This window comes from Pleurodeles waltl, chromosome 9 (genome assembly GCF_031143425.1).
Source record: "Pleurodeles waltl isolate 20211129_DDA chromosome 9, aPleWal1.hap1.20221129, whole genome shotgun sequence".
NCBI lineage: Eukaryota > Metazoa > Chordata > Amphibia > Caudata > Salamandridae > Pleurodeles > Pleurodeles waltl.
In genome coordinates this window covers 334,657,166-334,672,753 of record NC_090448.1, presented here as the reverse complement: position 1 = coordinate 334,672,753, position 15,588 = coordinate 334,657,166, and the positions used below count along the sequence as shown (strand labels likewise).

At 44.6% G+C, this 15,588-nt stretch overlaps 1 protein-coding gene across 6 annotated transcripts in view; it reads left to right on the top strand.

Annotated features, from left to right (window-relative positions):
* Positions 1–15,334, top strand: part of IP6K1 (inositol hexakisphosphate kinase 1) — a 186,096-nt gene extending 170,762 nt beyond the window's left edge. For all 6 annotated transcript variants that reach the window (XM_069206872.1, XM_069206871.1, XM_069206875.1 and 3 more), the window contains one exon: positions 11,704–15,334. In XM_069206872.1, the coding sequence (XP_069062973.1) occupies positions 11,704–12,168 (465 nt within the window). In that variant the 3' untranslated portion in view covers positions 12,169–15,334. The remainder of the gene's footprint in view (positions 1–11,703) is intronic.
* Positions 15,335–15,588: the final 254 nt, after the last annotated feature.

Sequence of the window (15,588 nt, the reverse complement as noted above, 5' to 3'; positions counted from 1 at the left end):
TGAAAAACACTCCGTGACCGTCGAGCCAGAAGACTGCAGATGGCGTCCACGCCGACAGCTCACCAAGAGTTCGAGGAACAAGAGGAAGAAGAAACCTTCTCGATCCATGAATCGGACTCCGAGGAATTCGACGACCAAAGAACTGTGAGTAAGACGTCGAAGCCAGCACACAAGAAAAGTGACAAGGCCCAGGGGACGCCACTGCCACCAGGCCATGGCTCCACCCATAAATTCGGTGACCGACCATCGGCACCGAAAAAGGCCGAAATAGTGCAGAGATCGTCCGACTCCGGTCGAGACACCGGCACGCAGCCTTCTCGGGACCGAGAAAGTGCTGCTGAAAGAGATCGACGCCGAGATAGCGGAGCCGAAACTGCTCGACGCAGAGACAGCGGCACCGAGGAAGATCGACGCGAGAGGGTTCGACTCCGAAAAAGAAGAAGGTCACCTCGGAGCCGAAAAAGAGTACAGACAGGGTTTCGGTGCCAAAACGACCCGCAACCGACCCAACTACTGGTTCCTATACAGAGGAGCAATCACTGTCCTCTCAGATGCAAAAGCATAGATTTGAGGAAGAGTTGCAATCCACCGAAGTGGACCACACTCAGAAACGTATTTTTATACAGGAAGGAACAGGGAAAATAAGCACCCTTCCCCCTATTAGGAGAAAAAGGAGACTGGAGTTTCAGTCAGACCAAACACCACAAACAAAAATGGTGAAAAGGGTAACTCCGCCACCCTCTCCTCCACCTGTAACTAACGTTTCACCAGCACATACTCCATCACATTCCCCGGCTCACACCACCATGAGCCAAGGTGACCAGGACCAAGACGCTTGGGACTTATACGACGCCCCAGTGTCGGACAACAGTCCAGAGGCGTATCCTACAAAGCCATCACCACCGGAAGATAGCACAGCATACTCACAAGTGGTGGCTAGAGCAGCAGAGTTCCACAACGTGTCCCTACACTCGGAACCAGTCGAGGATGACTTCTTATTCAACACCCTCTCCTCCACCCATAGCTCCTACCAAAGCCTGCCTATGCTCCCAGGAATGCTTCGGCACGCAAAGGAAATCTTCAAGGAGCCGGTCAAGAGTAGAGCAATAACACCAAGAGTGGAAAAGAAATATAAAGCACCTCCCACTGACCCTGTTTTCATCACCTCGCAGCTGCCACCAGATTCCGTCGTAGTAGGAGCAGCTCGCAAGAGAGCCAACTCCCACACATCTGGGGATGCACCACCCCCAGATAAAGAGAGCCGCAAGTTCGATGCAGCTGGAAAGAGAGTCGCAGTACAATCTGAAAACCAGTGGCGCATCGCTAACTCTCAAGCACTACTTGCGCGCTATGACAGAGCCCATTGGGACGAGATGCAACACCTCATTGAGCATCTACCCAAAGAGCTACAAAAAAGGGCGAAACAGGTGGTTGAGGAAGGACAGAACATATCTAATAATCAGATACGCTCCTCTATGGATGCAGCGGACACAGCTGCAAGAACAATTAACACAGCTGTGACTATAAGAAGGCACGCATGGCTACGAACGTCTGGTTTTAAACCAGAGATACAGCAGGCAGTGCTTAATATGCCATTCAATGAGAAACAACTGTTCGGACCAGAAGTGGACACGGCAATTGAGAAACTCAAAAAGGACACTGACACTGCTAAAGCCATGGGCGCACTCTACTCCCCGCAGAGCAGAGGCACTTACAGCACCTTCCGCAAAACAACCTTTAGAGGGGGGTTTCGGGGTCAGGCCACACAAGCCAGCACCTCACAGACAACACCGTCCAGCTACCAGGGACAGTACCAGAGGGGAGGCTTTCGGGGCCAATACAGAGGACAATTCCCTAGGAATAGGGGAAAATTTCAAAGCCCCAAAACCCCTACAACCAAACAGTGACTCACATGTCACTCATCCCCTCCACACAACACCAGTGGGGGGAAGAATAGGTCAGTATTACCAAGCATGGGAGGACATAACTACAGACACTTGGGTCTTAGCAATTATCCAACATGGTTATTGCATAGAATTTCTACAAATCCCTCCAAACATACCACCAAAAGCACAGAATTTATCAAAACAACATTCAGACCTTCTGGAAACAGAAGTTCAAGCATTATTGCAAAAGAACGCAATAGAACTAGTACCAAAAACACAAATAAACACAGGAGTTTATTCACTGTACTTCCTAATACCAAAAAAGGACAAAACACTGAGACCAATCCTAGACCTCAGAACACTAAACACCTACATCAAATCAGAACACTTTCACATGGTCACGCTACAAGAAGTGTTACCATTGCTAAAGCAACAGGACTACATGACAACCTTAGATCTCAAAGACGCGTATTTCCACATACCAATACATCAGTCGCACAGGAAATACCTCAGGTTTGTATTCAAAGGAATACATTACCAATTCAAAGTATTGCCGTTTGGTTTAACAACCGCACCAAGAGTCTTTACAAAATGTCTAGCAGTAGTGGCTGCACACATCAGAAGGCAGCAAATACACGTATTCCCGTATCTAGACGACTGGCTAATCAAGACCAACTCACTGACAAGGTGCACACACCACACAAATCAGGTCATACAAAACCTCTACAAACTCGGTTTCACCATCAACTATGCAAAATCACACATTCTGCCGTGCAAAGTACAACAATACCTAGGAGCCATAATAGACACAACAAAAGGATTAGCCACTCCAAGTCCACAAAGAATTCAAAATTTCAACAAGATCATACAACGCATGTATCCAACACAGAGAATACAGGCAAAAATATTACAACTCCTAGGCATGATGTCCTCATGCATAGCCATTGTCCCGAACGCAAGACTGCACATGAGGCCCTTACAACAGTGCCTAGCATCACAATGGTCACAAGCACAGGGTCACCTTCTAGATCTGGTGTTGATAGACCGCCAAACATACCTCTCGCTTCTATGGTGGAACAGTATAAATCTAAACAAAGGGCGGCCTTTCCAAGACCCAGTGCCACAATACGTAATAACAACAGATGCTTCCATGACGGGGTGGGGAGCACACCTCGATCAACACAGCATACAAGGACAATGGGACGTACATCAAACAAAACTGCACATAAATCACCTAGAACTGTTAGCAGTTTTTCAAGCACTAAAAGTATTCCAACCAATCATAACTCACAAATACATTCTTGTCAAAGCAGACAACATGACAACAATGTATTATCTAAACAAACAGGGGGGGACACACTCAACGCAGCTGAGCCTTCTAGCACAAAAGATATGGCGATGGGCAATTCACAACCACGTTCGCCTAATAGCACAGTTTATTCCAGGGATCCAGAATCAACTTGCAGACAATCTCTCTCGAGATCACCAACAAGTCCACGAATGGGAAATTCACCCCCAAATTCTAAACACTTACTTCAAACTCTGGGGAACACCTCAAATAGACTTATTTGCAACAAAAGAGAACGCAAAATGCCAAAACTTCGCATCCAGATACCCACACAGGCAGTCCCAAGGCAATGCCCTATGGATAAACTGGTCAGGGATATTTGCATACGCTTTTCCCCCTCTCCCTCTCCTTCCATATCTAGTAAACAAATTGAGTCAAAACAAACTCAAACTCATACTGATAGCACCAACATGGGCAAGGCAACCCTGGTACACAACACTGCTAGACCTATCAGTAGTACCCCACATCAAATTGCCCAACTGGCCAGATCTGTTAACACAACACAAACAACAGATCAGGCACCCAGATCCAGCATCGCTGAATCTAGCAATCTGGCTCCTGAAATCCTAGAATTCGGACACTTAGACCTTACACAAGAATGTATGGAAGTCATAAAGCAAGCTAGAAGACCATCTACTAGGCACTGCTATGCAAGCAAATGGAAAAGGTTTGTTTGCTACTGCCATCATAATCAAATCCAACCATTACACGCATCTCCAAAGGATGTAGTGGGTTACTTGCTACACTTACAAAAATCAAACCTAGCTTTCTCTTCCATTAAAATACACCTTGCGGCAATATCTGCATACCTGCAGATTACCTATTCAACTTCACTATTTAGGATACCGGTCATTAAAGCATTTATGGAAGGCCTTAAAAGAATTATACCACCAAGGACACCACCCGTTCCTTCATGGAACCTCAATGTTGTCTTAACAAGACTCATGGGTCCACCTTTTGAACCCATGCACTCTTGCGCAATACAGTTCCTAACCTGGAAAGTTGCATTTCTCATCGCCATCACATCTCTACGGAGAGTAAGAGAAATTCAAGCGTTTACAATACAAGAACCTTTTATCCAAATACACAAAAATAAGGTAGTCCTAAGGACCAATCCTAAATTTTTACCAAAGGTTATTTCACCGTTCCACCTAAATCAAACTGTAGAACTACCAGTGTTCTTCCCACAGCCAGATTCCGTAGCTGAGAGGGCACTACATACATTAGATGTCAAAAGAGCACTAATGTACTACATTGACAGAACAAAAGACATCAGAAAGACTAAACAACTATTTATTGCATTCCAAAAACCTCATGCAGGAAACCCAATATCAAAACAAGGTATAGCCAGATGGATAGTTAAGTGCATCCAAATCTGCTACCTTAAAGCAAAAAGACAGCTGCCCATTACACCAAGGGCACACTCAACCAGAAAGAAAGGCGCTACCATGACCTTTCTAGGAAATATTCCAATGCACGAAATATGTAAGGCAGCCACATGGTCTACGCCTCACACGTTCACCAAGCACTACTGTGTAGACGTGCTATTCGCACAACAAGCCACAGTATGTCAAGCCGTGTTAAGAACCTTATTTCAAAATACTTCCACTCCTACAGGCTGAGCCACCGCTTTTGGGGAGATAACTGCTTACTAGTCTATGCACAACATGTGTATCTACAGCGACAGATGCCATCGAACTGAAAATGTCACTTACCCAGTGTACATCTGTTCGTGGCATCAGTCACTGAAGATTCACATGTGCCCACCCGCCTCCCCGGGAGCCTGTAGCCGTTCGGAAGTTAGCTTAAGCTTTGTACATTTGTAAATATATTATTTAAACCTTAAATAGGTACATACTTATTCACTCCATTGCATGGGCACTATTACTACAACACAACTCCTACCTCACCCTCTGCGGGGAAAACAATCGAAGATGGAGTCGACGCCCATGCGCAATGGAGACAAGGAGGAGGAGTTTCTCGGTCCCGTGACTCAAAAGACTTCTTCGAAGAAAAACAACTTGTAACACTCCGACCCAACACCAGATGGCGGGCTATGCACAACATGTGAATCTTCAGCGACTGATGCCACGAACAGATGTACACTGGGTAAGTGACATTTTCATTTCAGTGCTTTTCAGGTCAGCTTCTCAAAATCACATGCCTGCTTTAATTCTCAATACAGGGTCACAGTCCAGGACACTGTACAGGTTTACCCTTCAAGGAGACAACCCCAAAAAAACTGAAAGACCCTGAAACTGTGAGAAGACTGCAAAGTGTGGGAGTGTACTTTTATGCCGAAAAGAACTAGAAAGGCACTATCACTCTTCTAAATTTTGATTTGTAATTTTTATAGTTACATGGAAGGAATGCTTGAATTAATGTTAGGCAGTAGGGAATTGCTTGTACTGCATTCCAGTCTATTGTTTAGGTCTGACAATGCCATTCTAGGCAGAGACCAGCTATATGCATATCTATTTTGTTCCTGATCCAGAAGGAACAGTCCAGCCAATGCTGTCAGGCCAAGTCCTCTCTAGATCCGAACTAAAGCAACTTTAAACTACTACTGGCTTATTTTTATCACATGGAGGCCCATGGAACGGATGGTCACACGCCTTGGTCAAAGGCTTTTATGCTCACTTCTCAGATGTGAGGTTGTGGTATGGGTTGATCCTTTCTGTAACACCTCCATTTGAACTTTGTATTTTATTAGAAGACAGTTCACTAGTGACAGTGAAAGCAGAGTTAGTTGTTACATCACGTACATCACCTTGGTACCTAGCAAGACATTATGCTTTTTTTATCAGATTTTTCTATTAAAGGTTTTCAATGGCACAGATCAATACAGTCCACATGAAGACCTGTTGAGGTCTTCTTACGAGAATGAGCACAGTGGTGAGAAGAGCATTACATAGGTAAACAAGCACGCCTCAGAGCACGTAATCGGGGAGGTAGGAAGAAGAATTTTAGTCTAGACATGTAGTCGAGGAGAGGGAGCCAGTGAACTGATTCTTCATCCTGGACAGAATAACCAGGGACGTCTAATACCATTCAATAAGCCCCTTAAAGACACTCTGTTGGGGCACCTGGGCAAAACCAGGTTCTTGCTCTCCAGTCAATAAGAAAATTGCTAGGTGGCTGCCCGAGGGGCCTCAGCCTTCCTACCTCGACACTTGTCACTAGAATGTTTGGTGGTGCAGGCCTCCACTGATCGTCTGTAGACAAATACCTTTGACTACCCCACCACATCTGCAGGTGAAACGCATAGAGCCATTCTCCAAACATATTGTCCTCCTCTGTCAGCTTTGTCCTCGGGTCCATCCATACAAGCTGCCTCCTGGGGAGATATACCCATGTGATAAGGGACATGGTGGCGGATATCTTGCCCATGGTCCCAGATGATGTAAGGCCCAACTACCAACACCTCATTGAAGATTGCCAAGATACCAAAAGTTATTTCATCTCATCAGGCATGGCCACTACTGACTGCCTGTGTAGATCAGACAGGACCATGGTTATGTTCGGGCACCAAGCTTGGATCTGTTATGCTGGATTCTCGAGTTACGTCCAGCAGTGACTTATGGATACGACCTTAAATGAGACCTGTCTCTTTGGAGACAAGGCGACATAGCCCTTGAATGTTTCAAGGACAGCAAAGCCACTCCACACTCTTTTGGGCTTGCTGTGCCTGTGTGGCAGTTGCCCCAACAATTATGCCCTTTTTGAGGAGGCTTCTGGAGGAGATGCCAATAGAGGCAACAACAGAACGTCTCATCAACAACAAAAAGCCTCCCATTCCTTTCGAGGTAGAGGCAGGGGAGCAGGATTCCAGCGTCCAGCCCCTGCTGTTGCCACCAAACCACTTTAGGTCATGCCTCAGCAGCATGTGAGCATTGGGTGAGAGATTGCATCACCTTTCGCCTCACTGGGTGGAGGCGCTGTTCCCCCATTAGTTCCTGGTGCCTGAAAAGGATAAAGGCCATCGTCCAATTCTAGATCAGCGCCTTAAGAACTACTTCTTCTGGAAAAAGTTCAGAATGCTCACCCTGGTCCAAGTTCTGTCTACCCTGGATCCAGGAGACTGGATGATGGCATTGAATTTGCAAGACTCCTATTTCCACATCCCCATCCTGCAGTCCCACAGATGTTACTTGTGGTTTCAGGTAGGCCCAGAGCTGTTCCTGTTCACTGTGCTCCCCTTCAGCTTTACCAGTGCTCCTCAGGTGTTCACAAATAGGGTGGGGGTAGCTGCAGTCTATCTATGAAATGTGAGAATACCAGACTTCCCATATCTAGATGACTGGTTGCTGAATGTTGGCTCGCCTTAAACAGTTGTAGACCTCCTCCAGACAACAAGAGGCTTGTTGACAGTGATGGGCTTTTCCATCATCTTGCAATGTCACACCTGACTCCTTTACAAAGGCTCCACTTCATCAGGGCCATTCTGATACAGTGCTCTTTCGAGTCTTCCTTCCACCTCAATGAGTCCAGGACATTCGGGCATTGATCTCAGTGTTTCAACCTTTGACCTGGGTCTCAGTGAGAGTGGCTCTGAGGCTTCTTGTCCTCTTGGTCTCCTGCATCCTACTATTGGACCACACCAGGTGGAACTCTGGGGAGCTTCAGTGGGATCTGAAGCTACAGTAGACCCAACTCCAAGGGAGCCTTTCATATCCTGTCCTGGTGTTGAGGAGACTACAAAAGATCTGCAGTGGTGGCTGCTTACCGGCAATAGGACTAGTGGCATACCCCTCTCTGTACCCCACCCAGAGCTAACAGTAGTAACAGAAGAATTGAGATGATTCAGAAGAGATCAGAAGACTCTGGTCTCTGACAGAGACCCGACTCCACATCAGTGTTTTGGAGTCATGGCCAATTCACTTGGCAATGAAGGCGTTTGTTCCGTCCAATAAGCGGTAATGGGTACAGGTTCTTGCAGATAACTCAACCACAATGGGGTGCTGTAACAAACAGGGGAGTGTGGTAATGTGGCCCCTGTGCCAGGAGGCTTTACATCTCTGGAAATGGCTGATCAGTCAGGGCATTTCCGTGATTGCCCAACACCTTGCAAGACTTTTAACTGCCAGGCAGTCTAATACTGTTGATGTTGTCTACCAAATCATGAATGGCAGTTCCACTCAAAAGTTGCACAGGGTTTTTTCCAACAATGGGGCGAACCGTGGCTCGATCTATTTGCCACTGCAGGAAGCATGCAGTGTGCAGACTTTTGTACATTGGAGTTCCTTAAGAGGTTATCCCTCAAAAACTACTTTTGCCTGGATTTGTGACTTCTGTATGCCTTTCTGCCCCTACAGCTCCTGCCCAGGGTATTAAAAATATCATGAAAGACCAGGCCTAAGTCTTTGTGGTGGCTCCAGCCTGGGCAAGTAAAAGTATGGTACCCAGACGCCTGGCAATGAGCAGATATCCTCCCATTTGGCTTCCCCTTTGGGAGGAACCCTAGTTGCAGCAGCAGGGCAGGTCATGCATCAGAGCTTGCACAGCCTACACCTCTGTGCATGCATCCATCCACACATAGATATTGAGGCGCAACAGCTGATAGTTTTCAATCTTCCTCCCGAAGTGACTGGCGTCATTCTGTAAGCCACGTGGCACACCACCAAAACTGGATATGCAGTACGCTGGGAGAAGTTGTTGTGCTGGGGTTCTTCATGTAACGTTCAGCTTTTGCGGGCAAAATTGTCTGAAATGTTCTTGTTTTGTCTCTCTTCAGCCCCGCAAGTCCTTGGTGTGGCGACAGTTGAGAGTTATCTTTTGGTCATTTTGGGCCTTTCTACATTTGCCCGATCAGCCATTCCTTTTCAAATCACCTGTTGCAATGCGATTTTTAAAAGGACTGATCCACAAGTTCCCATCAACAACTTTTGTGATGCTGCAGTGGGACCTTGATTTGATGCTCATATGCCTGATGTGCAGTCCCTTTGAGCCCATACGCAGTTGTTCCTTACATCTACTCATCATAAAGACACAAGTCATCATTGCCATTTCTTCCCCCCTTCGAGTGAGTGAATTCCAGGCCTTGTCTGTAAACAGCCATACATGTCTTTCTTTCTAGCACAGCTGATCCCCCCCTGATGAAAGCAGCATACCTGCTAAAGGTATTCTCACCCATCCACAATGGGTTGTGCCGCAGCTTGACTGCTGTTTATGCCCCACCTCCCCATCCAAGGAGGAGGAGTAACGGCTTCACCATCTTGACCCCAAGAGGGCCCTCAGCTTTTACATCAATCACATCAGAGACCATTGGTTGGACAATCAACTCTTTGTGGGCTTCTCTGGAGCAAAAAAGGAGAAAATGGTGCAAATGAGGACCATCTCTCAATAGACCATTTTATGCATTAAGATCTCCTACTGGCTAGCCAAAAAGCTACCCCTGGAAGGCCTGTGCACGCATTCCACCAGAACAAAGGCTGCTACCACTGTGCTGGTATGAGTTGTACCAATCCTGTACATCCCCAAGCTGCCATATGGACATCCCTCTACATATTCACAAAGCACTTCTGCCTGGACAGCCAGGTCCAGTGGGATGGGCACTTTGCTATATCCTTTGAGCAGCATTTTCTGGTCTGCGCCATTCCCTAGTCTCTGTCAGAAGATCAAGTTACTTACCGCTGATAAAGCCATTTCTGGTAGAGATTTTAACCGCAGATTCCTTACTGACCCTCCCTCCTCCCCTTTCTGTGCACTGGACTCATACATTCTAACTAGATTACACTCTAGAGATCTCCACAATGGTATAATTTATTTCTGTGACCTCTGGTCCAGTGCTGCAAACAGAGTTCCGAGAAAAACACACATTGGTGTGCGGGAATGGCCCATATATAGTGACTACTGATGTTGAATCCATGACAGAACTAATGTGGAGCTGCACGCTGCCACCTACTGACTCATCGGACAGTTGCTATGAAAATCTTCCGTATCCAGTCTGGCACCTTAGGGAAATTCTCAGTGAGGAATCAGTGGGTAGTTAGTCTCTACCAGAAAACCCATTACCGAATGTAAGTAACTTGAACATCAAAAGAAAGAACAATGAAAAATATAAGTACGAGCCGGTCAGTTGGACAGTACCCCACACTTTCAGAAACTACTCTACATTGGATGCAGTAATAGTAGTAGCAGTAATTTTAGTTTATTAACTAAATGATACACCTACACAATTCATCAATCTTAAGTCTTACCTTCATTTACAGGGCTATAAATTTACGAAATTAGACAAACACATTCAACAATCGATAAGTCGTACTGTCATCTGAAGACTAAAAAGTAGCGAACTTAATATAATATCAAACCTAGCCTATTTCAACCCGGATAAACACAGCAGGTCGTATGGAAAGTGCATTGTGCAAACATGGAGAGCAAAGCATTCAGTAGTTATAAACCGGCAACTACCCCAGGTTATTAGGGCCATATAGCATATTCCAGTGCTCAGAGCTAAACAGCCCGAACGGTCTGGCTAGGGGTCACTATTCCTTGTGCTCTACCCCTAGCAACCCACCCATTTGAGAGGTTCACAATAACATTGGGATAGGGTCGTAGGTTCTCTTATTTGACCCATAGGGTAGTAGGGCCATGTTGCATACTCCAAAGAGGAAAAAAGAGTATACATGAGAGTGACTGGAACTAAACAGCCCGAAGTGGTCGGGATTTAAGTGGTTCACAGCAACGTTGGGAAAGGAGATGATGATTCACTTATTCATCCCATAGTACCCCATTGTGAAAAAGAAGGCCCTTCACGAGTCCCATTGACAAATTCCCTACTTTAAGCCATAGGTAATGCTTTTATCTGGAATACTTTGGACACAATGTCCGCAGTCAGTGCTGTCAGGAAGTACTTGAAAACATCTTTGACTTAACTTCCTTGGTTTTGTTGCAGCTTCCGATTTTTATGCTCTATTGCTTAGAAATTGTCACGTGAGTAAAAAGTGCTTGGTGGCTTTAGCGCAAATAAGTGTAGAGAAGCCACCAATGTGATTTTGGTAGCATGAAGTGAATCCTGCCCTCGACACAAATGATCCACCCTCCTTAGCCACTCCCTGGCCGTGATGTATTCAACCACCTGATATTCATAGAAAAGGAGATCACTTGGAATCTGTGCATGTTTATTATGGAAGATGGTGTTGTGCTGCTAGGTGCAAGCTTACTAGTATTTCAATCGTTTTTGACAAAGCACTTTGGTTCCTCCCTTTCCTGTGGGCTGATGGGAAACGTAGAAACGTTTGTGGGGTGGAAGAAGACACTTTGCTAATTTATGTTCCTATATATCTTTAACTGGTTCTAGTCCAGGATTGACATTTTAATGACTTACGGATGAAACTTTGAATTTCAGTACATTCCTAAAAGAGGCAATGTGAAAATTCTTTCTTGAGCTGTATTGCTAGAAGAAAAGTTTTTCAATGAGAGAAGTATGCATTTAAATTGTTATCTAAACATTTTTTTCTTCTACTTCAGGTTTTCCAGATGAATACGGGACATTATGTTTGTCGCAATAAGTATTATGGACGTGGGCTCTCGATCGATGGGTTCCGACATGCTCTTTTCCAGTATCTTCACAATGGTCTGGAGCTGCGCAAGGACCTCTTTGATCCAGTTCTTACCAAGCTACGTGGTCTGCTGGGTGTCCTTGAGAGACAGGCCTCCTACCGATTTTACTCCAGCTCCCTCCTCATCATTTATGATGGCAAAGAGTGTCCAAAGCGTACAGAGAACATGGACACGGAGACTCCAGAAGATATCCCCAGCCTCAGCCATCCTTTCATGCCCAAAGTGGATGTGCGTATGATTGACTTTGCGCACAGCACTTTCAAGGGTTTCCGGGACGATCCCACTGTGCATGACGGCCCAGACAAAGGCTACGTATTTGGGCTGAAGAGCCTCATTCACATTCTCGAATGTTTGAGAAAAGAGAACCAGTAGCTCTGAAATGAAGGGGGAGTAGGTTCTACTCCCACAGCAACACTGTTGTAACGTCATTGTACCCTACTCAAATGGAGTACAGAAGAGGCATTCTACATACTGTTTGGATCTAACCGCTAAAAAGAAAAGAAGATATTTTTAAGCGTTATATTGTTGATATGAAGAAACCAAAAGAGATGTTTTTAGTTGTGATTTAGAGTATAAGAAGTCAAAATGATTTGAGGCACTTTTTGGCCACGATTTCCTTTAATGTTAACGCGTGCATTCCCAGCTCATTAAAGGCTGAGGGAATCCCTGTGGACCTTGCAGTGTTAGCTGCATACCAATAAGCTTCGATGTCCGACAGTTTGCCAAGTTTTAAATTCCATCCAGGCTACAAAGGCACTAAGGTGGCAGTGGAGAGAGCAATAAGGAGTGTACCTTAAACGTTTTCTTCCTTCTCGTGCGAAGAATTCTTGGACTTTATTGACTCACTCTGAAGCTTCTTTCTCCAGTGAAGCTTGCAGGACCTACGGTTTTACCTTCCTGGCTGTTCTCTCAGCCTGGGAAGGCTAATGTGAGGACCTTCCCACAAGACTGATAAAAGTAGCTCATGGTCTGAAAGTGTTATAGCCACACGTGTTTAGTATGTACATGTATAATTGTATATCCATGCTCAAGTTAATTACAAGATAGTATCATATATAATCATTCTCTTGAGCTTGCACACTGCCAGTAAAAGACAGTTCCCTCCTCCCTTGCAGAAAGGACGTTTTGTCCATTCGAAGTGTTTGATCCTCCTGACTGCACATGGTTCGCAGGATACGCCCCTACACTGGTCGTAATCTGTGACAGTCTTGGAACTGTGTTCATTTTTGTCCCGACAAGCAAAGGCATGCCAAACACAATTTCCTGAGGAAGATATGTAAGATAAGTTGGAGGGGTTGGTACTGTGTTACCAACTAGTCCTGTCCACACTAATGTTGTTGTAGCCACGTGGTAACGGTTAAGTGCCTGAAGAGTGTCTATCGGGTAGTGGTTCTGTGCTGACAGCTGCACTTCTGGCATCGGGCATTAAAGTTTCGTTTTGTGGAATAAAAGGGAGGTTTAACAAAGGCCATGTAGATTTTAGTAATGTAATCTTTCCTGTGGATAACCCTTCTTGCTCCATGAATGAAACTTACTACCAGCACAAGGTCACCTGACAGAGCCGTTTCCAAACTGTACTCTGTCATGCTGCCTACCAGTTCCAGAAATCGCTTTCTCTTTGTTTTCGTTCTGCAAAAAAAGGTGATATGTATCGGGTTGTTTTCTTTGCTTGTAATAATTTTACTCAAGTGGTTGATAGGCTGTTTACACTTAAAATAGCCTTGCCTTGATCAAACGTTAAAGCTGTTCTTCTGTTAGGATCTATCTCGGGGGGGAAAAACAAATGTTTACGAATGGTTATCCCCATTTGTATGTCCGATTTAAAAGGGTAACAACTTACTTGTAGCTAGGTTACTTTCCTCCTTTGTTTTACCAAAAAACGTCATTTAGGCACTGAAAATATCTTTTATATGGTTAACATACAATTTTGATAATTGTTGTTGTGACCCTTTTCCCCCTCCCAGATGCAGTTGTAGTCAGAGGCGTACTGGTATGACCTTTTCTAGTCCTAATCATCATGGTTACCACCACACTTTGATGCATTGGGAAATGGTAGTGCGGGTTTGGAAGTGGATCTAACACTATAAGACGGTAACTTGAGGCACGTAACCCTGACAAGTGCTAAGCACTACCCCTATTCATTAGAAGAACGTGCAACAATACTATATTGGCACATAATGTTACCAGCGCTTCAGAACTGCTCCTTGGTCCATTGCAGACCTCTGACACATAGTTCCCAAAAGGACCCATGTCCTCTGGGACACTCGCTGTTGGTTCTGGCTTGTCTGCTAATACCGCTGTAGATGTTGGGACTTTTGTAAATTGGGTAGTGTGAGTACAAATGGAGTACACCTACCACAAGCCTCGATACCTTCCACCAGTCATGACTGGTGCAAAATGTGATACACAACACTGGGCCACTTTGCTGTTAATTGAAGCTTATAAAATCCAATTTCCTTAACTGTAAGTGTTTTGAAAAAATCTGTTTATCCTAATATCAGAGGACTAAAATATTGCACATAGACTCGTTCACTTGGAGGCAACAGGTGCATGACTGTCAACTCTTAGTACAACTATTCACCAAGACTGGTTCACGGCGTGCAACCTGTACAATGCTGCAGCAGACTTAAATGCACTCACCTCTGCATTTGTAAGCTAAACAAAGCAGTATCATAGTAGTTTCTGTTTCCTGTGAAAGTCTGTGCAGGACCCTTGCGTATTCACTTCTGAAAGCAAGCAACCATGGCATAGGCAGCCATATCAATGCCTGATATCAGGAAAGGAGCTAAGTCTTGGCAGAAATTGATTGTTCATATAAAATGTGCTAACTGAACTTTTAGTCTGCGTGACATGTTTGTCACCTTGCTTCAGTGTATCTTGTCCTCTGTCATCCAGGTTGTTAATAAATAGGTGTCTCCGACTACAAGCCTCCAGATTGTAGAGGCGTTGACATTCTTCAGAGCTAGTGAAGCATTATTTACAGAATGCTTGTAGCTTTGCATTTGTATATTAGACAGTATTCTGCCCTATTTCTATGTAGGTAAAGAAAAATGTTTACTGATAATGTTGGTGGAGACAGAAATGTCATTGAAAATCCTGTGCATGTATAGATAACAAACAACACTATTTTCACCCTTAAATTTCCCATGCCTATTCCTTTTGGCACATTATGAACAAAAAAGTATGAAGCATAGGACTAGGAGGCTCATAAAGCAATATTATATGCTGATGACCGGTTTTAACTAACTTTATACAGAGGGTAAACTATAATAGATGGTGAAAGAATCATTATATCTCCCAAATGTGTTGATTGATAATGTTGATGGAGACAGAAATGTAATTGAAAATCCTGTGCGTGTATAGATAACAAACAGCACCATACTCACCCTTCACTTTCCCATGTGTATTACTTTTGGCACAGTATGAACCAAAAAAGTATGAAGCATAGGACTAGCAGGCTCAGAAAGCAATATTATTTGCTGATGACCAGTTTATCCAACTTTATTCAGAGCGTAAATTATAATAGATGGTGAAATAATCATTATCTCCAAATTTCTTGTCTTCCACGGTTGGTTCTGCAGTCTCTTTTCTACATTCATTGTGTGTTCTTTCCCACTTGTAGTGGCATTCAGCACATTTACGATTTTATTATTCAAGTGTGCAGATTTCTCTTAACTGATCAGGCTCCGTCAGTCGCAGAAATCCTCAACCACAGTTGTTGGTGACTCATAACTTCTCAATCTCAAGGTATTCGCTTGCTGGTGTACTACAGCATGTGACTTCACATTCCCA